Source organism: Lepisosteus platostomus, chromosome 13, assembly GCF_059453375.1.
Source record: "Lepisosteus platostomus isolate fLepPlt1 chromosome 13, fLepPlt1.hap1, whole genome shotgun sequence".
Lineage (NCBI taxonomy): Eukaryota > Metazoa > Chordata > Actinopteri > Semionotiformes > Lepisosteidae > Lepisosteus > Lepisosteus platostomus.
In genome coordinates, this window is record NC_142623.1 from 25,141,991 (window position 1) to 25,167,017 (window position 25,027).

At 37.2% G+C, this 25,027-nt stretch overlaps 1 protein-coding gene across 1 annotated transcript in view; it reads right to left on the bottom strand.

Moving 5' to 3' along the window:
• The window catches only part of LOC148650237 (uncharacterized), a 98,006-nt gene that overhangs the window by 14,557 nt on the left and 58,422 nt on the right, over positions 1-25,027 (bottom strand). The window contains exons 12-22 of the mRNA XM_088604924.1: positions 23,978-24,124; positions 12,549-12,695; positions 12,352-12,447; positions 11,887-11,906; positions 11,394-11,540; positions 10,900-11,077; positions 9,487-9,600; positions 8,570-8,745; positions 8,204-8,377; positions 4,285-4,479; positions 569-804 (exon numbers count right to left, since the gene is read on the bottom strand). Of these exons, the coding sequence (XP_088461050.1) occupies positions 569-804; positions 4,285-4,479; positions 8,204-8,377; positions 8,570-8,745; positions 9,487-9,600; positions 10,900-11,077; positions 11,394-11,540; positions 11,887-11,906; positions 12,352-12,447; positions 12,549-12,695; positions 23,978-24,124 (1,630 nt within the window). The remainder of the gene's footprint in view (positions 1-568; positions 805-4,284; positions 4,480-8,203; positions 8,378-8,569; positions 8,746-9,486; positions 9,601-10,899; positions 11,078-11,393; positions 11,541-11,886; positions 11,907-12,351; positions 12,448-12,548; positions 12,696-23,977; positions 24,125-25,027) is intronic.

A 25,027-nucleotide genomic window follows, 5' to 3' on the forward strand; every position in this document is an offset into this window, starting at 1 on the left:
ATTTCCCAGTAGAATAGTTGGATCCATCATTAGAAAATGGAAAGGCTATAAAACAACCCAGACGTCTCCTAGAGAAGACCATCCTCCCAAACAGAGCAACTGGGCAAGAAAGATGTTGGAAAGAGAAGAAGGAGAAGATCCCATTGCCGAGAGAGAACTGGAGAACATGGAGAACTTATCTAGAGGACAACAGTCACTGTCGCACTACACAGGTTTAATCTCTGTGGTAGTGAGACAAAATGGAAGATACTCCTGAGAAAACACCACATTACAGTATGCTTAGGGTTTTCAAGAAGATATGAGACCATATGTAAAAAAGATTCTCTGATCATATAAACAAACACTGAAGCAAAACATCTTAGATTTGAGAGAAAATTCACATTCTAACAGAGCAATGACCCCATACAGCCAAAGTAATGCTACAGTGGTTTCAGAACAGGAAGGTGAATGTTTTTGAGTGGCCCAGTCAAAGAACAGACTTGAATCCCACTGAGAATCTATGGAAGGACACAAAGATTGTGGTTCACTGAGGCTCTCTAGTACTAGCATATGATTGGTCAGCACTTACTGTTTATCATCCCCGTAACCCTTAGGAAACAATCCTGCTGACACACCCACTACAACAGTAGGGATGCCGTAACCAATCAGTAGGAGGTAAGCAGAACGCAGTCCCTCTTTTTGGATTATCCTCACTTGTGCCAGGCTTCTCACCAGCAGGAAGAGCTGTATGGCCTCCAGTAACATCCACACAAAACTGGCCAGGAAGAGGAAGTGCAGGACCCCAGCTATGATTGAACAGGCAATCTAGAAATGGGAAAGGGGCGTCTGTTAATATAAAACATTTACACTTCTTTCTTGTCCCTCATTTGCCCCTCTTTGTTTAACAGACATTTTTCAGGATAAGTACAGTAGCTTATGCACTTTTGATGGAATTGAGTCAGCCAGGATCTATTTAGCTTTGTGTTCAACCAATATCTTCCCTGCTAAGCTCCTCTTTTTTTCTTACACTTGGCTATTGCTTTAGACAGAGACAGGTGGCTCTCTTGAACTTGGCATTGCTAGAGTTTACCTTTATTGCTCCTCTGCCTTTTCTACTGTATGTTCCTTGTTTGGATATCTTCTCATCATCTTCTCGTGTCCGTTGCTGTGCTTAGCATTGCCAGACTATACAATTCAAAGTTGGCAAGTACTGGAGTACCATTCCTATCACCTCAAACAAGTAGTCTTCCCCTTCAATCAGTCCAGGAACAGCAATTAGGTTGCTGCACACTTATGGTATCTTGTCTTTTTTGTAATTCTTCTGATGTCACCTCTTCTCGAAACTCCAGATCAACCACAGTCACTTCCTATTACACAATCTCCACTTGGTCCGCTTGCTCTCTCTCTTTCTATCAATTTCTGGTCAACCATCCAACCCACTGTACCTACAGCCCCAGCCTATCTGTGTTTTCTTTGTGTTTTCCCCTTCCCCAATCCTTTTTTCTTCTGCTTTTCTTGTTGAAACATTCCTGGTTGTAGGTGCTCACTCTGCTAGGTCTGGGCACATTGTTCACAGCTTTCTCCACCCACTGGCATCCAACTGGTACACCTGCGGCTCTGGTCATCCAGGCTTCCAGTACTCTGGTTTACTTGAGTGCTCCAGACTCCTGCTTGCCAACAGAGATTCCTGCCTGAGCCCCCTCAAGGTCAATGATGTTCTCTCCACTTCATGGATGTAAGTGTTCTACTACTATTATTAACATTATTTCTTCTTGCCTTTGGTTTCCTGTGATGCTGCTAGCCATAATGTTTACTCTCGTCTACAGAGGCAGGAGCTCAATGAAGAGGTTAGTTTTTTGTTTTGGTTTATGTATGTAGTTTTTCAAATTCATTACACTTTAAAAAAGACACTGTTTTTTTAACATTACAACTTTGTTTTGGTGTGTTTGTTAACCTGGACCAACCTATTTTAAAGATCTCATTTACCACGATTGTGCCAAAAGACCAAAATATTAAATCTGTGTAAAGTGTTTTTTTTCCTTCCACTTGAAATTTAAACTTAGAAACTGCAAGTGCTTATTGAGGTTCTGAACAAGGTACTAAAAGCAACGAGAAACTGAAACTGTTTTATGAGGTGCCGTTTAGGCCATTATTCAAACTTAACCTCTCATACCCACACAAAGTGCTCTCACATACACACAAAAAGCTCTCACGTTCACTAGTTTTACCTCTCACATACACACAAGAACACTCATCGCAGGTGTCATAGCCGATGACAATGAAGCTATTGCTTCTGGTGTGGCTGAGATGTTATTAATTAAAGCTACGGCTTGGCTTAGTGCTTGTTGTGGTTGAGGTTGATTTCTTTCCTCCATCTTGGAGCGAATGAGAAAGCTTGTTGATAAATTTTGTCAGCCAATCGCATTGTGCCATTTAGATGGACCGCCTACATTGGGCCATAATTCACCTCTCACATACACAGAAAATGCTCTCACACTCTTCATTTTTCCTCTCACGTACATACATAAAAAGCTTTCGGATTCGTTAGTTTTACATCTCACATACACATAAAATGCACTCACATTCACTAGTTTTGTCTCTCACGCTCACATTATGAAGGAGTGCTTTATGTGTATGTGTTATGTGTACGAGGTAAAACTAGTGCATGTAAGAACGTTTTGTGTGTATGTGCAAGGTAAAACTAGTGAATGTGAGAGCATTTTGTTTGCAATGTGCGAGGTAAAACGAGTGAATGTGAGAGCATTTTATGTGTATGCGAAAGATAAAATGGAGATTATGAGAGCATTTGAGAGGTCAAATGGAGAGTGTGAGAGTATTTTACATGAATGTAAGAGGTAAAATGGAGAGTGTGAGAGCATTTTATATGAATGTGAGATGTAAAATGGAGAGTGTGAGAGCATTTTATATGAATGTGAGATGTAAAATGGAGAGTGTGAGAGCATTTTGTGTGTATGTGAGAGCAATTTGTGTGTGTATGAGAGGTAAAGTTTGAATAATGGCCTAAACGGCACCTCATACTGTTTTGTAATGGTTGTAGCCAATCTACACCAGTACAGTATATCAAGCAGTTTGAAAATAATTTTCTCTACTCCTTTATAGGCTTCCTTTATAGGGAGTTGTTTTTGCCTTGTGCAGATAATTTTGAGGCATTGTTTCTATGAAGTAAATGACCATAGGAAAAAAAAAACTGCTACAGGGTGACAGACCAATGAGAAGTATTACTCATATCTGTAATCTAATTTATTTTTAATGTAAATAATGGGTGGCATTTTAGAGCAGTAGTCAGCTACTTGCAGTAGTTGCTGCCTTGCAGTGCTGGGGCTCTGGGCTCAATCATGTTCACATGGGTTTCATCTGGTAAATCTGGTTTCCTCCCACAGTCCAAAAACATAATGGTAGGTAAATTGGCTTCTGGAAAAATTTACCATAGGTGTGAGTGTGTGTCTGAGTGTCTGTTTCTTTGTGTGTGCCCTGCAATGGACTGTTGTCCCATCCAGGGTGTACCCTGACTTGCATATGTTGCTGCCAGGATAGGCTGAATTGGCAGAAGTGTTTCTGAAATAGATGTAAGGATTTAGATAATCAGGCACTTTGTTATTATGATCAGGGCCGTCTCAAGGGGTGGGCAGGGCCTGTGTCACCACCCGTGATCACCACTCGTGTCAGTTTCTTCTTCGCTCCTGGTTTTTACAACAAACCTTTCCAAAGACCCTGTAAATGCCACATTTGCATCCTCCCTCTTCTGCTTCCTTTTTCTTTTCTCACACTCACTGTAGTATTTTCTAAATTTGTCCCTATCTCTGCTTGTGCTCACCATTTTTCCACCAGCTAACTTTTTTTCCAAGCTAGTTTAATTATGTCTCAATACCTTTTAGCTTGCAACTGATGGCTTATGACGTAGTTAGCGCGGGACATGCCTCCAGTTCTTAATATAACCTGCTCTCCCACTAACTTTAGATTTCATCTTGAGTTAAGATAAGAGTTTTGAGAGTTGCTTTATTAAAATATTTAAACATGTATGTATTTATATTTTTATGTGTGTGAAGCGGGATTGGATATTGGGGTTGGGGGGGGAGCTGGCTGGTGTGGGGCCCTGGCAGCCGCCCCCTTCACCACCCCTTTGAGATGGCCCTGATTATGGTAATTGTAATTTTAAGTTTTTAGAACTTACAATAGTGTCGTTACTCCCAGGAAACCACCAAGAGATCAATATACAATTCCATTAGTACTTATGAGTTACATTGATCTCTTGTAAGATTAGAGAGTCCAACACTCTTCTCTTACCTTTATCTCTGTACGTGGTACCCCCACAAGAAAGAGCAGTTGAGCCAGGAAGAGGCAGACACAGAGGTTAAGGCGGGTGGTATTGTTGATTTTTGGATTCCAGCGGCAGAAAATGAAGGTCATGATTGCGAGGGCGAGAAAAACCAGGCCCAGTATTACTGCAACATTGTTAATGAAATCCAGAACAGGATTTTTCTGAAATGCAAACAAATTTTTCTGTAAGGTTTCTGAAATGTCTTTCAAGAAATGGAAGCTGTTTGGTTTTGGTCTTGGACATGGTTTTTATAATTAGTATTTGAGCAAATTTAATTGGAACTGGGTTTGAAACATTTAAAAGTAATCATTTGGGCAAATACAGGATACTCTGTTGTTCATTCTGTTTCATGAGTGGAGGCCACATTCATGACAATACATCATAGGCTCATACAGTATGGCTTAATTCTGTCACTTATTATCCTTCTGAACCACTTTATTCAATACAGGGTTGCAAGTGAGCTGCAGCCTATCCTGTCAAACAAAGGATACAAAGTTGGATACAACCTGGATGGGATGCTATTCCATTACAGGGGACATTCACACTAAATTTAGGGCCAGTTCCCCCAGAAGCCAATCTGGGTGGCCTAACCTACCAGTTAACCTAACCTACCAGTATGTCTTTGGACTGTGGGAGAAAACCAGAGCACCTGGAGAAAACCCACATGAACACAGAGAGATCATACAAACTCTATGCTGAGAGCTTCAAAGTCTGGAATTGAATCCAGGTGAGATGTGCATAAATGGTGTGTATTCCTATCATTTGCATCAATGTACACTGCTCTGGAAAGTAGTCTGCCACCAAACTTTTGTGAGCTATTGCAGGATTGGCCACTTTATGTAAAAAAACCCTAAAAATACATTTTATAGTTAAAATGTGTGAAGTATGCACAAAATATTTGTTGAACTACTGTATGTGTAAAACATTCAGTAGTAGCTTCCATTATCATGTTTTTTGACATTTTTGTTTTATTAATTTCATAGACATACAGACGAACAGAAACATCTTGAGTCTTATATGACATATGAGATATACAAAAAGCATTCTTACAGTTAAGAATTGAAGATGTAGGAAAGAAGGGTGAAGAGCATATTATTGTGTAAAGAATGCTTGTGGTGATTATGTCAATGTCTTTCCCAAGTTTAATATGCACGCATAAATTATAAAAAATCTACAATCTACTGGCAGATGTAGAGATATAGTTACAGAGTTCCAAATCTTTTGAAATTTTTGGGATTGGTTTTTATATGAGGCTGTAATCTTATTCAGTGAAATATACAGTAGTCTATTAAAAGATCTAAAATTGCAGTAACATTGTGTCTGTTTTTCCAGGTTAAACATGGATTTTTTAGGAATGGTTATGAAAACACGTATTGGTCTGGAATTTTTTATCTTGGAATCTAAAACTGAAAAATCACCCAATAAGCATAAAAATGGGTAAAGCAAAATACTGCAACTCGTGAAGAAAGACCTTTTTTCAATTACATCTTTCCAAAACTGCTGGAATGGAAGACAGATGCATGGAGATAATGGTCATAAGTATGTAATCTACTGTGTGTGCATGTGTCTGATGCAATGAAACAAATTTTAAACATTTTTTGTTGTGTGATATGTATTTTATGAATAATTATGTATTGAATGAATTGTCATGGAAAAATATTAATACAAATTTGATTCCAGAAATTTGTATCTGTGGAAATGGAAATATTTTTTTCCAAGTTTTTAATGCGGAGAGATATAATATCATTTGATGTATTAATTATTTTTTACAGTTTAGATAATATTTTAAAAGTGAGATTTTATTCATTTTTTAATAGTGGATGTGGTTGCAGAGGGTTACTAACAATACTCATATTGGTCTTGATTTCATTTCTCAGCTGCAGATATTGCACATCACATTTTTCTTCAATGTTAAAATTTGGATCAAATCTGTGAAACTAAGAAAAATATTACTTTCCAAAATGTGTTGTAGTTGTGAGATTCCTTTTTCCCCCGATATTTAAAAAATGTTATTCTTATTTATGTTTAAGTCTGGGTTGTGCCAAATTGGAGAATACTTACAAAGGAGTCACTTTAATATTATTGATTGCACTTATTTTCCACCAAGCCTTTAGGGTTGTAGAAATTACTGTGTTCTTGAAAAGAGTGTGATGTTTTATAGTTTTACCCAGGAAAGGTAAATCATGAATGTTGATTTGCTAGGAATTAGTTTTGGAAATTTGGTGCATTCAGTCCGCCAGATTTATATTCTTTTTGTTATATTTTCAATACATTGTGTTTTATTTTTCCAATAAAATTTAGAGATCATAGAATCTTATGTTGTGAACCATTTATTTGTAGGGGTGATAAGTATCATAGTGAATAGGTAATTTACTTTTGGTAAAATGCTTGTCTTGATAGCTGCTATTCATCCGGTAAAAGTAAAGTGGAATCTCCATCCGTCAATGTCCTATATTATTCAGAAGCATTATCAAAGATAAAGCGAAATAAGTCAAATAATTTAGCAGACATATTTATTGTTATGATTTGTGATTGGTATTTGAGATTACTGGATGTGATGGAAGCTGAGTCTAATTAACAGTGGCGTCTCCTCGGGCAGGTGGAACCGTGACAATGAATATTGCAAAATAGGGAAGGAGAGAGTGGCCATCCTTGTCTGGTGCTTCAATGCAAAGTGAAAGTTTGTGAAGTTGGGTCATTAGTGATAACTACTGCCATAGGCGATTTGTACAAGATCTTTAAATGATAAATGAATAACTGATTCTCTGAAACATAATTTGTCCGGTACTGTAAATAAGAAATCCCAATTAAGAATGTTTTTCTGCATCTCATGATACAATTATAAATCTTTTTTTGTTTCGCTGTGCAATATTTATTAAATTAAATAGATGGAACTTGTTAGAGGATCTTCATGCTTTGATAAAGCTTGTTTGGTCTGGCTGTGAATTCAGAGTTAACTGTAAAAAAATAAAAATGTTAAATTCTCTGGTATTTCCAGGTGAGGAGTATTATAAACTATTATTTGATGTTTCGTGCTTGAGTGTGGCATTTATAGCTGATATGCAAAGAAGTCTCTTCAGTGAACTAACTACTCATGCCCTCTGTAACGTTTTATGGAAGACCTGTTATATTTTGGAGTCATTTTGCTTCTGTGGTTTCTGGAACCCATTTAGAAGGTTCATGAAAGAGGAAATCATGAAATCCAACACATACCAGGATATACAGTATTGAACAGATACCTTTCCACCAACAAGCTCAAGCTGAAAATGGGAATTCCGGCATTACAATTCAAAGCATACAGTAAATCCAATTCAACAAAGGTTATCTGCACACAAAATGCATGGTCTTGACTTTTCATCTCCTCTTGAGTGCCAGCACTTCATAACTTATTACAAGAGGCATCTAGCTAGTTTAATTCATTCCAGTGCAAAATTAAAAGAAATTTTGATAAAGTGATCTTCATCATTTCCACTTATTATTTATGACAAATATGACTTTAAACGTGTGCCATAATATTTGCATTCTAAATGTTTAAGATTTTTAGATTTTTTTTATAAGGAGGAAACATTATACAATTTGAAAATCATTTATCTGACAATTTTGGTTTCTGTTTCATCATTATATAAATACGTTTGCAGGCACTGTTTAATCCCGAATTATTACTGATACAGTATATGTCTAAATTGGAATTGAGCTCTGAAGTTTCTTGTTATTAAAGGAGTTTCAGGATATTGCATTATGATTTCTATAGTATTCTTTACACACTGCAAATATTTTGAAAGGCTTGCTGACTGTACCTGAAAAAAAGTCTTATTAAATAACTAAAGTACTAAGAACTTACAATGCATCACAATATTGCTTGAAAGCAAGAACATAATAAAATACCTCACTATTGTTGCCCAGTTGCATTATCAGAGCAAAAGTAGAGAGATGGGTGCAGCTGCAGATTGTATAATTTTCATTTGAATATTTTGCCGTGCAGCCTTCCACAGACCAGAATTGCTTCTCTCCTGCATCTTTCCAATAAACACAGGTCATCACTCCATGTTCTGATGTTGGCTAACAAAGAACAGCAAAAAAGCTTTGTTTTACTGTATGCAAGAAGTCAGTTCAAGGCAGATACTCCATCATACTGTATATTGAATATGTGCAGTAAACAGTAATGACATTTCGCAAGATTGTTTTTTAAGAAAATCAAAAGCAAACCTTAAACTTGCATGCTTAATGGATATATAAAACATGTGCTTGTACCTTTGTGTGCTTCAGTGTAAAATTGACAGGCTCAGAGAGGTTTGTGTTAATTGTTTTAGCTAAGGTAGCTGATATAACATCCGAAAGCATCTCTGTCACATTTTCAGTCTTGAGGTAATCAGCACGCAAAAGATTTTCTATTCCAGTGTAGGATATGAAAACAACTGATGCAGAACCTGGTGTAATGACAAAATTACGTAATATTAAAACATCAGAACTACAACTAACAAAAATAACACCAGAAAGCAATTTAATCACCTTTCTGTGCTTACAGTGACAATAGCTAAGTCTTAAACTGAATCTTCAAACCATCTAGGAACTTTCTCTGTTATAGAATTTACTATATCAGCAACATTTAATGTTGTGGGAGAAATGTCTTGGGAAGTAATTGTAAATTCCAAAACAATTTAAAAACATTGTAAAGTTATTTCTTAATGCTTTTTCCTGCTTGCCTTAGATTTCTGTTCATTGATGTTGATGCTGACTCTTTAATTCTATCTGAAGGTTATGGAGTAGTGATGAGACTCCTAGCTTATCACTTACCTCTTGTTTCTAATATATATATATTCATTTTCAGTCTAATTTACAGCTGACCTGTTTAAATCTCACATATGGCCATCTTGGACTCTAAACCAAGGGAGAATGAGAAAATTGCAGAACTAGAAAAACTGTCATGAGTTCACTTGGCAGATTCAGTGAAGACAGCACTACACTCAACGAGATACAAGCCATTGCTGGGATGAAAACTGAGAATAGCTAGGTAGCAAAGTTACACTCAAGCCTGTGACAAATGCCAGCTGTGTTCTATGGTGAGAAATACTGATCACAGTCTGTAAATTATTCATTATTCCAAGACTCAAACTTGAAACTTATTGAACCACTATCCAGATCGAATCACTTTTGACATCACAACTTACCATTATTGTTCTTAGCAATGGCTGGAAGATTGACTTCCATTGTATTTTCTTTAACTGTGAGATGAGGAATTGTGCTTAGATTTAGCTTGGCTCCAAATGTATATATGCCAATCTCTGAAAGAAATATGAAAAAAAAAAATATATTTTGTATTTGTAAATGTGTGCATCTACAGGATGTCATAAACAATATGTGTAATAGAGCTCTTTAAGTTCCTCCCCTAAACCGATAAAGGCACGTGGGCAATTTAAAATGACTCAGGCATGCATAATGTAAGACAATTATTACAGACTAAGGCTCTAAGTATCTCAAAGTTTTGGTCTTACTCAAAATGACATAAGACAGATTGTAAACCTAGTTGTTTTTTTGCAGTTTAGTGTCTAAAATAATTTAAAATTACAATGTTAGTTCTTTTTGTTCTTGTAAATAACATATAGGCTGGGTCCCAACTATACGGGAAGTCTGTTCAAGACACTCACAGATCTTTGTATAAAACAGTATTTCCTGTTCACTGCCCTAAATTAATTTGCTATTAGTTTCCATTTGGGATCCTGTGTTTCATGTTTCTCAGATGAGTCCTGTGGGATGATCCTGTCTTAAACATTTAAATACATAGGTTAATCTACTCCTAGTCTTTGTTATAGAATGAAACAATGTAGAGTGAAACGTAATGAAATGCAATGCACTTAGTTCAGTTCAGTTTATTTGTCAAATGCACGTGCAATGAAACGTTTATTTGCATGTATGCAACAATACAAAGACATTCAAGGAATCACCAAAAACAAACAAAGAACAGCAGCAGCAACAACAACATTTTAAATAACATAAGTCATTTAAAATTTGTCTGTACCCGGAAATCACTTGATACAGCAAAACATTCTTGTTGAAGTCTTTGAACTCTCTCTGAGTCTATAAACTCCTTTCTATGGTAAGGTAGAATAGAACACAAAGTAGAACATAATATTCTTAAAGTGGACTTGCTAAAGCATTTGAAATCTTGATTTCAATTCTATACTTTTTGCTACATACCCAAGAAATCCGTTTGCTTTTTATTGCTGAGATCAATCAGTACACCTATCTGTTGTCAGTTTATTAATATGGCAGTCATCTCTCACTTGAAACCCAGATTAATTACACTGGTGCACTTTCTAATGTACAGTATTTGCAAAAAGACAAACAGCAGTGTCTCAATATCCTTAATTGTGGGAATGTGAGAAAAAACATGCCTGACCTTCCAATATTCTCTAGAGACACAGGCTTTTCCATGTTATGCTATGGAAATGAACATCACATTTGAAGTAAACTGTGGCAGAGGTACAATATATTATTTTGTTTTTTAAAAAAATATTTTACATAGCCTCAAATATGGACATGTCCCTAAACGCCCTGCAAAAGGTGAAATTGATTTTTCATACCTAAGGATTCCATTTTTACAGTTTTATTTGGTTCTGTAGTTTCCGGGTCAACCAAGGTAGATACAAGTACTTCTGAGGATTTCATATAAGAATTGAAAGCCTGGGACTTAAGTTTCTCATCTTGACTTGCCAGCATTTCAGTAGATCTCAAAGCTATGTCTAAATAATTCTTCACAGTCTACAGAAGAGAAATATTAGAGATAACTGGTTACCATTCTCAGTGTTGTTCAATACAAATATGCATACAGGTATTTATCATTTAAAGAAGTATTGTAACATTGCCAAAGCAGACTGAAAAATGATCTCATTCATACATGGCTTTGCTCAGATAGAAGAGAGAGAGATATCATTAATTTTGCTAACATAAGATGAGAACTTAACACTATGTACAAAATACAGTATGCCATATTGAAACAGGGGTGTATTATTTAAATTATGTTCTATATTTGTTGCAGTTTCAAATGCATGTTCAAGAATGCAAAACCTTTACTGACCCCTAATGGAAGAACTACATTTGGATCCTTTTTTATACGCTCCGTGAGAACCTCAAGGAGGCAAAAATCCTTTGGTTTAGTCTGTAAATAAAAAAACATACCCATGCTATTATATTTTGAAAAGGAAACATATACTGTATGAAACAACTGAATATATTAACTTCATAAAACATTGTTATAAAACTTGAAGAATTCAGTGGTCATCCTAATGTAAGTAGTGTTGTTAAAGCAGGTAGTGTCATTACCTGCTTTCACAAATATCATATTCAACTTTGTCCTCAAAAGGTAACATCAGAAGGTGTGATAATAACAATGATGATAATGGTAGTTTATTTGGCCCATCTTGCTTGGTTGCAAGTACCAACTCATCCTGCCTTTTATTGAAATATACTGTACAATGGAATACCCATGACTATGATTTTTTTCAGACATCTTTCACCATATGTGTAAAGAAATGCATGAAATAAGTATTTATTATTGTAAGAAAACCAACTTTTCCAGGTCCGACTGCCTCTTAAACATTTATAAATCATCTCATGTTCACAAATCACTTTTTGTTAATTAGAAAAATGGATATAGGTTTAGAAGTGGTATGCTGGTGCAGTGGAAAGCATTGCTGACTTTCAGCACTGTAGCCCTTAGTTTTAGAGCTGGGGTGCTTTCTGTGTGGAGAATGTATTTTCTCCCCATTTTTGCCAGGCCCAGTTTCCTCCCATAGTCCAAAGACATTCTGGTAGGTTAATTGGCTTCTGGAAAAAACTATCCCTGATGTGAGTGTGTGTGTGCCCTGTAATGGACCTGCATCCCATCCATGGTGTATCCTGCCTTGCACCCCTTGCTTTCTGGGGTAAGGCTCCAGTATTCTCCATGACCCTGTACTGGATAAAATGGTTAGAAAAAAAATCAATGGAACTGGACAGAAATTCAAGAAGATCTTGTTAGTGTGTGATTTTTTGGCTGTATTCAGCTACCATAGTTTCCTCTTTGTCTTTTAAATAGTTATTTTTTTCTTGTTCACTTGCCTTTAGGCAGCCTCCCATGTCTTTCTCTGCACCTGAAAAGAAAACAAAAAGCCGAAGAGGGTGTTCGTAACTACAGTGTATGTATTTATTATGATAGCATGAGGTTTTGGCAATTTTACAGAAATGTATTTACTTAGGCACCGTGTTTTTCCAAATTCCCATTCAAGTCCAGGTGAAGGAAGGTAGTCTTCTTTACACGAACAATCAAAGCCTCCATCTTTGTTGTAACACATTGTGTTTAAACCGCAGATTGAAGAGTTTTGAGCACATTCATCAATATCTAGGGGAAAGAAAGAACAAGAATTATGTACCATAAACTATAATAACTACATGATTAGTTTAGCATGTGAAAATATAATAAAGTATGTTTACTCATTTCAGCCATTTTGTGGAGATGAATATGGATTTGTTCAACATAAAGACCATGCTGTTTGTACTCTGTTATGAGAGTGTTGTTTGCTGCACATCAAAATACCCAATGACATTTTCAGACAAAACACGACTGTCACGGATGTCGGAAAGGACGAACTGTGGAATGGCAGGAGAGCGTAAAAGACCCTATGCGTAGCGGTGAGACTGGGGTTAGCCCGGGCTCAGCTGTTCAGGAAATGCCGTATAGAAACCTATGCTCTCAGGTAGCGGACGTGGGGTGACCTGGTGCTACTGTAGGTGGGTCTCAGGACATCCGAACGTCAATGCTGAGCCAAGGCAAATGAAAGACCCAGAAATATATACCCCCACGGAGAGAGAAACACCGGAAGGACAGCAAAGCACTGGAAACAACAGACAGGACAGAGTAGGAGCACCCTCTGGCTGCAGAGGGCGTGAGAACGACAAACACTACAAGGATGAGGCAGACAATGCTGAGTCTATCAGACAGGCCATAGAGAGGTACGAAAAACCAAAGCAGCATCCTTATTATTTCTATGTGAGTAAAAATCAAGCCACAGTACCAAGTTACACAATTACACAATGTGTTGCATAACATAAACGCTATTTACAGATGCAGATTATATAAAAGAGGCTTTTCTTCATTGTTGAGGTGTTTTAATGGTTTGCCCAACAAAGGCACATTCCTCTCTAGAAATAAGGACTTACCTGTGCCTTCTATATCAGTGGAGAGATGCATAAGTGAAATAGACAAACATGTTAGCAAACAACTGACATTTGCATTAGAAGATGTAAAAGTATTTAGTGATGTACTTGAGTGTGTGGATACAAATGACATACTACAATGACTGTGTTGCCTAAAACCCATACAGTATATGGCACAACTACAGGGTAAGATATAGCTTAGACATTTATTACTCATTTTGAGAAAAGAGGAATTGACATCAAGAAAATAATTTCTGTGACAACTGAAAATATTTACCTGCTTTACTGATTTCAAGAAAGCATTTGACTCAATTTGGCATGAAGGACTGTTTTATAAACTTCTCCAAAGTGGCATCACGGGTAAACTGTATGATGGAATTAAATCAATGTACTCAGAGAACAAATGTGCAGTGAAAAATGGAAAAAGGTCAGAATTCTTCATGGGGTGTGTTAGGGCTGCAGCCCAAAACTATTTAATATCTATATCAATGAGTTTGCAGAAATGTTGGAAGAGTCTGCAGTACTGTATGTGGTCTCACACTACATTACACAGAGAATACTGTGCTGATGACCTGTTCCTGCTGTTGCACACAGAACAGGGGCTGCAGCAGAGCCTGGCACTGGAGCAGTACTGTCAGACCTGGGTGCTGACAGTCAATCTGGACAAGACCAGAGTCATGGTTTTCCTGGAGAAAGCCAGATCTCAGGGAACTAGGTACACTTCACACCAAACAATAACACATTGGAACAAACATCCAGCTACCCATACCTTGGTCTGACTTGGCAGTGAAGGCACCCAGGGCTTTCTATGCAATAAGAAGGATACTTTCTAACATCAATCCTCCTACAATAATCTGGGTCCAAATATTTGAATGTGTAATCCAACACATTGAATTATAGAGCAGTGAAGTGTGGGGTCCATTCTCAGACCAGGATTAAATAAAATGAGATAAATACCCTATAGAAACTGTGTTCTGAAAAAAAAAAACATCCTCCATGTGTAAAATAAAAAACCCTGATATTGTATGCAGGGCTGAATTAGGCCAATACCCAATGCTTATCAGCATACAGAAGAGAGTAATAAAGTACTGGCTACATCTATAAAGCAAAAGCTCCTTCCACCACAAGGCCCTGCTGAGCCAAGAGCTGTGCCCAAAGAAGAGCCCTCTGAGACAGCTGGTCCAGAAGCTTACTGCACCAAGCCACACCGACACCAGCCAACCTCAGGACAGCACTGCTAGAGCACTTTAAATCAGAATCAACCACATCATAACACAGATCAAACAACAATAGTGGGACACGCAAACACAACCTAAACTGGAATGCTACAGAACCCTAATCAGAAAATAAACACTACTAAAATATTTGACCAAGGTAAGAAACAGCCCTGACAAAGTACAGGCTCAGTCATCACTATCTGGCCATAGAAACTGGGTAACACAGGAAGACCTGGCTGCCAAGAGAGGACAGGTTGTGCTCCAACTACCCGCAGGGAGAAAGAGAGACAGAGATGCACTTTCTGTTGCACTGTGATAAATATTCTGGGCTTAGAGAAAATAACAAATCTAATCCCAGAATTCCCACACATGCCAGAATCAGAATAGCTTTCAATCGTACTGGGACAGGAGAGAGGGAACTAAATTGAGCTGGCAGCCTGTATGTACTATATGTGCTCTCCTGTCACAACCCGAGGAACAGTGAGCCTGTCTCTCAATAAGGTTCTATGTGTTGTATGTTGCATGTAAACATCCATGATATGTTTGTATTGTACTGTAGATGTTGTGTTAATTGTACATGCTTTGACATCACTGTAATTCATCTGTCATGCCAACAAAGCTGTTTGAATTGACAAATTGACAACTGATGGTACCCCTGCTATGGTTGGAAAACAGAAGTAATTCGTAAAGATCATAGCAGATTACATTGGCCGCTCCATGGTAAATTTTCATTGTATTAATCATCAGGAAAATCTTTGTGTCAAGATTTAGAAATTTCAGTTAAATAATTTGATGACTACAGTGGTGAAAATAGTGAATTTGTCGAACTCTGCTTAAGGAGATGGACAGTGCATTTAAGGACATTCCACTTCACATTAGTGTTCATTGACTAAGCTATAGGAAAGTTTTAGCATGCTTTGTTGACTGTCTTGATGCAATTAAGATAAAACTACAACAAACAGCACAATGAAAAAATGTATTGCAAAACTGTTTCTAGCCACTATTCCCAATTACCAGTTGGAGGCGCAGATCAAACTGGTTTTGCATCTTTTCCAAATGTGGAAGACATTTCTTCCAAAACGTTTTGATACTTTAACTTTCCACTCTTTCTAATATCTTAAAAAACTTTCAAAAAATTGCACATCCATTTTTCTGTGTTTAGGGTGTACATTTGAGAACTGACATCAGAATTTCAGGATATCCAAAGTCTTGGATTAACATTGTCTGATTTAACCAGACAGCTCTCATACCAGCAACATGTTTTTTCAGTGTTTCAGTGAATGGGTATTGGGGATTTGGAAAGCAGCTAATTGAATTCCAGTGCTCAGACTTATGGAACTCATTACCCACACTTGAGGCTACTGAAAGCAAACACAGCATCTCAGTCATGATCTGTTGGAAGTCCCTGCAAATTAAATTTGACTGATGAAAGTTGCATTTTTACTGTTCTCACCAATGGAATCATTATACTTCTGTGAACAGATATTTTCACATTTTTTGTCCTTCCCATAGCCAGTTAACAACTGAACACCCTAGGCATGCTTTTTAAAGTGCTAAGATGTAGTTATACCTGAGATTGTAGAATAGATTGTGAGTAGAGCTATTATTAACATTAAAAAAGTATCAATGGCACAATAATCCCTAAAAACAAGTGCATAGACTAATTCTTGGCACTCCTGTACTGAAAGGTTGCTGACCCCTGCTCTAAATATTCTGTCTCTTTGCATTACTCTACTGACTGGATTTCTTAAACAAGGTGATGTTATTTTTTGCAAGGGACTGATTGGTTGGTGAGATGTGCTCTTAATACAATCTGGCGAGTTTGAATTAAGCTGCATGGAGCAGGTAAGGAATAGAGTATGTGCTGTTATAGTTACTTAATTTGATCATTTGTAAACCAGATAATAACCAGCAGCATATATATGATAAGATATCTTTTAAATTACATTCAAATTATCTCATGTAAATAGTATCTTTTATGCCACTTTTATGTAGCTAAAAGCAGAGCACAACAAAATTGCATTGCAAACAAAGTTAAACAGCTCTACTGTATGCTTATACATTTGACTTATTTATAATAAAGCTTGTACCAGCCTATATGTTTCACCGGTATTTGTTAAATTGCACTTTAACTAATGATAAATAAAAACCAAGAACATCTTCCATTTTACAGTACATGAGCTATATTATTAGCAAATATATAATGTAGTTACAAATGGGGGGCTGGGGGTTAAGAAAATCATGAAAATCAGGAATTGACCAAGAGTTTTAGTCAATAAGTGAAATCACAATAACCCCCAATTCGTAAGTTCTTTTTCCAGAATATACCTGAATGGCTGGTATAATTAGACGCACGTGAATTCTTTGTTCTCTTGCACAGCTTTGGTGAGAGGAGTAATAATCCAGGCACATTTGGTTAAAAAATATTTCTTACAATGACAAGACACAAACTACACTACACACAACAAAACATACAACTCACAAGTTACTCTATGTACAGTATTTAAAAACAAGGCATTTCAGAAGCTTAACCTTCTGGTCCTCTAAAAACACAGAGTAGCACGCTCTCTCTAGCAAGGTTCAAATACTTAGCTCCAGTCAGGTTTGGACGATTATGAAGTAGGGGCTCTCACCTGGCGCAAGCTACAAGTCCCAACTCTTCCAGATTCTTATCTCTCCTCTGTCTTATTCCCTGCTTCTTGTTTCTTTCCTGCTTTCTCTTAATGTGATCTTATATTGTGTGTTTTAATTGATAATCATTAATCCACAACTTACTTAGGTATACTAAGGTAAACTGTTTTTTACTGAAGGGACCTTCCAGACCTCAGTAAACATCACTGCAAACCCCTACATCCCCAAATTGGCTGCTCTTTCCATGTGCTGTTTCAAACTATGGCATCAGTTTTTGTTTTGGGGATGTATCAGATATTAAACTGAGAATATTAGTCTGAGGAAGAAAGGCAGGAGACAGTAATTAACTTCACCCCCTCCCTCCTGACAGACTGAGAAAGGAAACTGCGGGCATTATTAACCTATCCAGTGTGTGTAACTGGTTCAGCTGGTTATCATCAGCTATTTTGCAAGCTTTATTAGCATGACAGATGAATTAAAATGTCGCCAAAGTATATACAATCAACAGAACACACAAGACATTCACAAGACAAACACACCATCATTTAGAGACAGACTCACTGTTCTTCAGTCTGTGACAGGGGATCATGTACTGTGTTGCCAGCTCAATATCACCTTCAACTTTCTATTTCCATTTCCTAATTCACTCATTTGGCTACATATATTTTCCCATAATTACTCAGATAATTTTATCCAATAGATTATAACATGCTTTCCTGTGAGGTAATCCAAATTATTCACCAGTTTTGTGGAAGATGTGTGGCTATTTTGTATACTTAAGACACTGCCCAGCAGGACTGAACTTTGAAGAAAGTTGGGAAGAATTATTGTTTTTAAGTATATGCCCATATTAACTAGCTAAACAGAAAACACAAAACTCTGAAATTGTTGCATCATTATGAGAATGTTCCGTTTGTAACATTCTAGTCACATATTTGTGATAGTATGCTGCAGGGACCAGTCAACTCTGTTCAAATATGTGTGATTGTACACATCAAAATGTTAATATTTAAAATATGAAATACATATGAAACCAAAATAAATGAAATTGCCAATTACAAATTCTTCCTTAATATATGTTATCTTAACAACCATATATAATTTGATTAGCTGGATTACTTTCTGTCACATAGCCAATTGCTGTCTCAAATTAATACAAATAACAGTTTGCTATAAATAATACTGTATTTATGATTATTTCTAGTTTTTTAATTTATTTAAAGAAAGTGATGGGGACACTATACTGTAAACAGGTGCCGTCCTTTGGATGAGATGTAAAACCGAGGTCCTGACTCTCTGTGGTCATTAAAAATCCCAGGGTGCTTCTCGAAAAGAGTAGGGGTGTAACCCCGGTGTCCTGGCCAAATTTCCAATTGGCCCTTACCAATCATGGCCTCCTAATAATCCCCCTCTCTGAATTGGCTACATTACTCTGCTCTCCTCCCCACTGATAGCTGATGTGTGGTGAGTGTTCTGGCGCACTATGGCTGCCGTCGCATCATCCAGGTAGATGCTGCACATTGGTGGTGGTAGAGGGGAGTCCCCATTACCTGTAAAGTGCTTTGAGTGGAGTGTCCAGAAAAGCGCTATATAAGTGTAAGCAATTATTATTATTATTATGCTGTGTTTCTCTTGCAAAGTTTTTGATTTTTGAAATATCATGTCTCAAAAATAAATACACATATTCATGATAAAGTGATGGTTATGTTACACTCAACAAAATGCAATACGTTTGACATTTCAGGATGGTTTAATTAAAATGTTATTGAGGTTTCAAATCCCATGTTTTTGTGGCATATTCAAGTTACAGTCAATAGAGTGAATTATACTTATATAGGATTTCATTGTATTTGGTTAACAGTATGTTTTTTTTCTGAGATGCCTTACTTGCAAATGTTACTTGCATGTTTTACTGTATGTTGTGTTTTGTATGACTTGGTTTGAACAAATAACTCGGGTACCTCTTACAATACCAACCACTCATGTATATTCTTTGTATATATTTTACAGTTTGGGGGTTATGATTATTTAATTATTGATTAATTCTGCTTGGTATTTTGCATTTTTGTACAGGTAACTCCCTATTTGTAGCAAAGTGATTGACCAACATTGGGCACACACCCTTGTAGTGATTCATAGCCGTTCAGGGACGCCAAATATGTAATGTTAGTGGCTCTCTGAAGGCACCAGTTCTGTAGGGTTTGGGCATTTACTGAGACAATTATTAATTGTAGCAGTAAATCACAAAGTTGATTCTTTTGATGGCTTTAGAGTCCAACCATGCGACATAACTCAAACAACGCACACACACAGGTACTAATACACGAGGATACATTTATTAATACATAGAATATGCCTTAAACTAACAGATCTTATCGAGAGGGTTATCAGAATACAAAAGATATATATTCAATCAGTTATGAAGTGTTACATATATCAAGAGGACATACGTTCAGTATATCATTCATTAAGACCGTTTCATAAATGAACTTGGTTATAACTTCTACATTAGATACTCGAAACAAGTACATAACTCTTAGGAATTAAATTGATATCAACTGGTTGGGATAACAATTGAATTCTTGAGCTGTAATGCATTGAAGTTGAATACTCATCCAATCTTTGGGGATTCAGATCTCCTGCGGGCACAAAGAAACAGTTGCAGGCTGTTGCTGTCCAATCCGCGCTCTCTGGCTCGGTGCCAGGCTGTGCTGTGCGGCTTGCGACGGTGCGCTGCTGATGCTCACTGACCGGCTAGTTAGTGTTGGCTTTAACTAGCAAAGTTTGTGCACAGGAGAAAAGATGACTGTGGGTCCCAGCAAGTCAGGAAGAGGACCGGTTCGTTCCTAATGAAGAGCTAGTTCTGAATAGTGATTCAGCTGTCCACAGTTCCGACCTGTTCACGAGGCCTGCTGCTGGTTACTCTCTGGCAACCTCCACTCTAGACTCTTAGAACAAAGAAAAGTTCTGGCACTCGGACACACTGGCCGTTCCGTGGTTGTCCGGGCTGAGTCTCAGGATGGTCAGGAGGCGCGCTGCGAGGATGTCCTGCCCTTGGGAGCCTTCTGCTCCTGGGCCGTCCTGCCCTGGAATTCTCCTTTGAATTCCCTTTAGAACAGTCCACAGAATCCTCTCCAGAATCCCTTCTGAATCTTGTCTGAATCTCTGTGTTGCCTGTTTTTACCTGGAGGAACTTCAGCTCATTGATTGGCTGAAAGTTCCATGGGCATCAGAGTCCCACGTGGGTTACTCGGCCCTACCAGTCCCTGATTGGTTGATCAAGGTGAGATATGAGTCACTTACTCCTGACACTTAGGAATGCAATCCAGATGTCCAACTCGCACTCCCTAGACAGATAGGCGCCAATGGATGACCATTGATCATGATAGCCAGGCTTAGCTAAGTGCATCCCCCTTTGGGAGCTGGTTTCTTATCACAAGAAAACATCTTAAATCAGCTTGCATGAATTCTTTCTCTGTGGCTGCACCACAGAGATGAACAGAAAAATTAGGCCTAATTTGGGAAAGCTCAGAAACACTTAATTCTGCCTTATTAATAAGCCTCACCGCTACACCCTCGACCCAAAAAGTACCCTAAATACTTTGTCTCAGTCCTCTCAACTTGTCTGGAATTGCTATTAGACCTGCAGCACTTAGCTCCTGCAGCACCTTCACAAAACTACATAATCTAAATCAGGGGTTCCCAATCTTGGGCCTAGATGACCCCACATCCTCTGGTTATAGAGCAAGAGGTTCAGGGTAAGAACTGATCAGGAAAATTCTTTCCACTATATTTTCAGTGAACAGCTCACCAGGACAAAACCAGTGGTGGCCAGCATCCAACAGGTTTTGGGTGAAAGCATGAGCTCTGGGGTTGTTTTAGATGTTTAGATCCATGAACTTCCAGTATTTTCCATCACTGTCCATCCTGACAGAACCTTTTCTTTGAGAATTATGAAGTTGCCTGCATATTGATCTCTGGCTTCTGATTGTGCCAGTATCCCTGCCTACTGCTTATACCTTTTCTGCTAACAGCTGAGTTGTGTGATGTGCTGAGGTGTTTTCAGAACATCTTGCTGTTATGGCTGTTGAAAATAGAAATGTAAGCTTCAGGATCATTTCCTGAGTCCATATTGTGGATCTTCACTCTCATCCAACCTGGGTTCATGCTCCATTCTTAAGCAGTGAGTGATGTTCTTTGGAATACCAGAGCCCTTAGACTATCAATTTATCTCTGATGATGCTCGATGACGGCATGAAAGCCCAAAACTGCTGTTGCAAGATAGTTCAATTATGATCTCTCCTTCTAGCATGTTCTCCAGGTTCACTGCTTCCAATACATATACATGTTATATTCCAATACAACAGCCAAAAGCCGTGGAGAAGGCCCCAGTTTTACAGGCTGGTCAAGAAATAGAGCTGTGCACTGTCATGGAGTAGTATTCTTCTTCATTCTTTCAAAAAACATTTTAAAGTGTTCACTCAGTGAAAAAATCATCAGTCACTTTAAATAGAGTGGAAAGCAACTTTCAAGTATCATGATCATAAAGACTACCAGCTGCCACCTCTCAGATGACAATGCTGGCTTTCTGTTATTGTATTAAAGTGTGTTTGGGTAAAACTAATACTGATAGTGATTTCAAATACAGATGTGGCATTTTTCTGCTTAGTCATTGAAACTGTAATCTGACCAGAGGAATGGCAAGTGCAGCTTCCATTTGGTGCAACAAGATCAGGACCTTTTACAAGGACACTGACAGGGTGCGTGTTGTGTAAGAACGGTTTGAATGAGGTACGTACTGTGGGTTTGGGAGCCCTCTGGTGGCGGGATGCTGTTACTGTAACAATTTCAGGAGCTACTCTAGTATTGAGTGGTGCATTAAAAAGTTTAAAGATGTTTTAATAACTTGTTTGTTAAAGGAAACAATAGTCTGGGTATAATAACAACAACGCCATTACAACTCAATAAAAGACTCAGGTAAACCTGTTTTACCTTTGAAAAATGTGAAACACCTAATGTATTTAATGACTATTTTTAGAAAACATAAGAAGCAGTAATTAAAAATCAAGGAGTAATATTTACATGCAGAATCCAAAATATGCCATTTTTAATATGAACTGTAACCAATTTAAATGATTAAAAATTAGTTCAAGATCCTTGACTCAAATTAACAGACAAATTAATAGTCAATAGACAACTGGATGTGTATTTGACTACATATCAATTTTAATGTGTCAGAGTCTGTCATTTGTTAATCGTGGAATCAGCATCAATAGAAATGTCACTTATTTGGCTTGTAGAGGCTATTGTTCACCACAGCTTTGACAGATTTCACTGGCATCTTTAACATATCTGCAGAGGTACAAATACCAATTCAGACACTGAGATAGCTTTAACACTACTCACATTATGACTAGGCAACCTTATATTTTTGCTGCATAAAAACAGACATTACCTGGCAAGAGTAGACTGGGGTAAACAGTTTTATTTTGAACAGTGAAACACTGGTCATATCATGATCTCTGACCAATTTCAGATCACAAAACTTTCCATGATAGTCAGTAGATGCATTTTTAAAAGAGAGAGACAGATTCCCATTTCCATTTGGATAAAACGGATTTATAGGAAAGTAGATTTAGCTCTGCGTTGTATTCTGTTTTATTAAGGTTGCAGGTTTCTCTTTCGTGTTGGCCTGTTAAGTCTTATATGTATAGGATTTCTTACTATTTGGTTAGCAGTGGGGTTCTTGTGGTTGGTCAGGAAGAATGCATTTACAGTCAATAGATCAATTCATCAACTCAATTAAAACAGATCAATTAATCAACTTTTTCATACTGAGGGTGGATGTAGCAGCAACATGAGGACAGAGTAAGATTCATATACAGTATTGCATGGTGATTTGGTCCAGGACAAAAAATTCTTAAACAAGCAAAGGCTTGAGACTCTTTTTGAGGTTCTTTAACATCAGATTCTCCACAGAAAACAGTTAACTCTGCAATGCTGTCTGTTCTTTTCTTTTAGTTTTCACAGCTCAACCCTGCATCATATGCGTCTCTCATTCATTCCACACTGTCAGAATGTTCTCCTCAGTTGCTGTGAAACTTTGCTGCACACCAACCTGCTCTTAGCTGAGTCTGTGTATAAATATGCATTGCAGTGGATGTGGCATTTTAATTTATTGTAACAAAAACCAAACAATATATCTGTGAAATAATCTGCTATGATACGAAAGCTGATATAATAATGTCAAAGTTAAAATACATCTATTAAAACATGTTACGTTCTACCTTGCAGGTTTGATCAGTCTCATGTAATCATACCACACTTATCCTCAGATACAGTATAAGTAAATGTGCATTTATTATCATGAACTAAACATAGAAAAATAGGTCAAATAGGTCAAAAATAGATCAAATAGGCTTGAAAATTCTAATGTGAATAAATAAGTTTTATAGTCAAAGACCCAGTGATCAAATGTCCTTGATAACTTACACTTAAACCTCCCGCTGGTACTATAAGACACAGCTCCTTGTTGGTCTGTTCGTCTGTCTTTTGCTTTACTCCTGTAACCTTAACTTTTTATTAGCACAATAATTAAAAAAATAATGCTCATGCTTACCTTGGCATGGATTGTTATCATTGATCACTTTGGCTCCATCTTGGGCCTTATACCCATTCCAGCAGGAACAATTATAACTCCCATTGCTGTTGGTGCAGTTTGAGTTTGGACCACAAACCAAAGGTACTTGTGTACATTCATCTGTATCTGTTGAGAATAACATCCAGTATACTTAGATACATTATATTTAGCCATACTGTACCATGGAATAGATGTATTGGGTATTTAACACTGTTCTATAGTTTCAGTGTTTTTCTTCATTTATGCAGATAAAGAATTCAAAGTACCAGTTAATTCTCATAGTTCTAAATTTTGTAAAACAAAAGGAAACCTATTAGTTTTATGGATGTGTAGAGAGAAGTAATTATTGGATAAATAGAATCATTGATCAATGTTTTCATACTGAGGGTGGTGGTAGCAGCAGCATGAGATTCATATATTGGATGATGACACAACCCTCAAACCTGTGTACACACTGTAATTCAACCAGTATCAAGATTTGAAAAATTACCAAATTTTCATAATAAAAGTATACAGTACATCATCTTGTATACAACAAAATTAAGACCTCTTAAATCTTGGATCCAATGTATCCATGTGTACAGTAAAATACAAAATTTACCTATTATCATTTAACTGGAACTGCTTGTTTTATAGAATGACAATGATTCTATTATAAACTACTACAAATGCTGTGGTGATTGTTGTTCCTTTAATCACATGAAATCAACACACACCTCCCTATTCCATATTCAGTGTATTTATTTACTTTGGGCTCCAAAAATAATCTCTACATTTTTCATTCTTATCTGTGCCTACTACAAGGAAAATACTTTTACTGAATATTTTCAGGAAAATGTAAATATAATACCATTTGGACACAGGTGAAACAGCAAGCATACTAATCAGGGAATACAGCATCAGATCCACACCTTTCTAGGACTTGGCATTCTTTGTGGTGGCCCAGAAGTGCAAAAGACAAAAATATAAAACGTGTGCTGCAAATAAAAAAAATGTGGCTCAAACTGAAAAAGGGTAGGGCAAACTAAA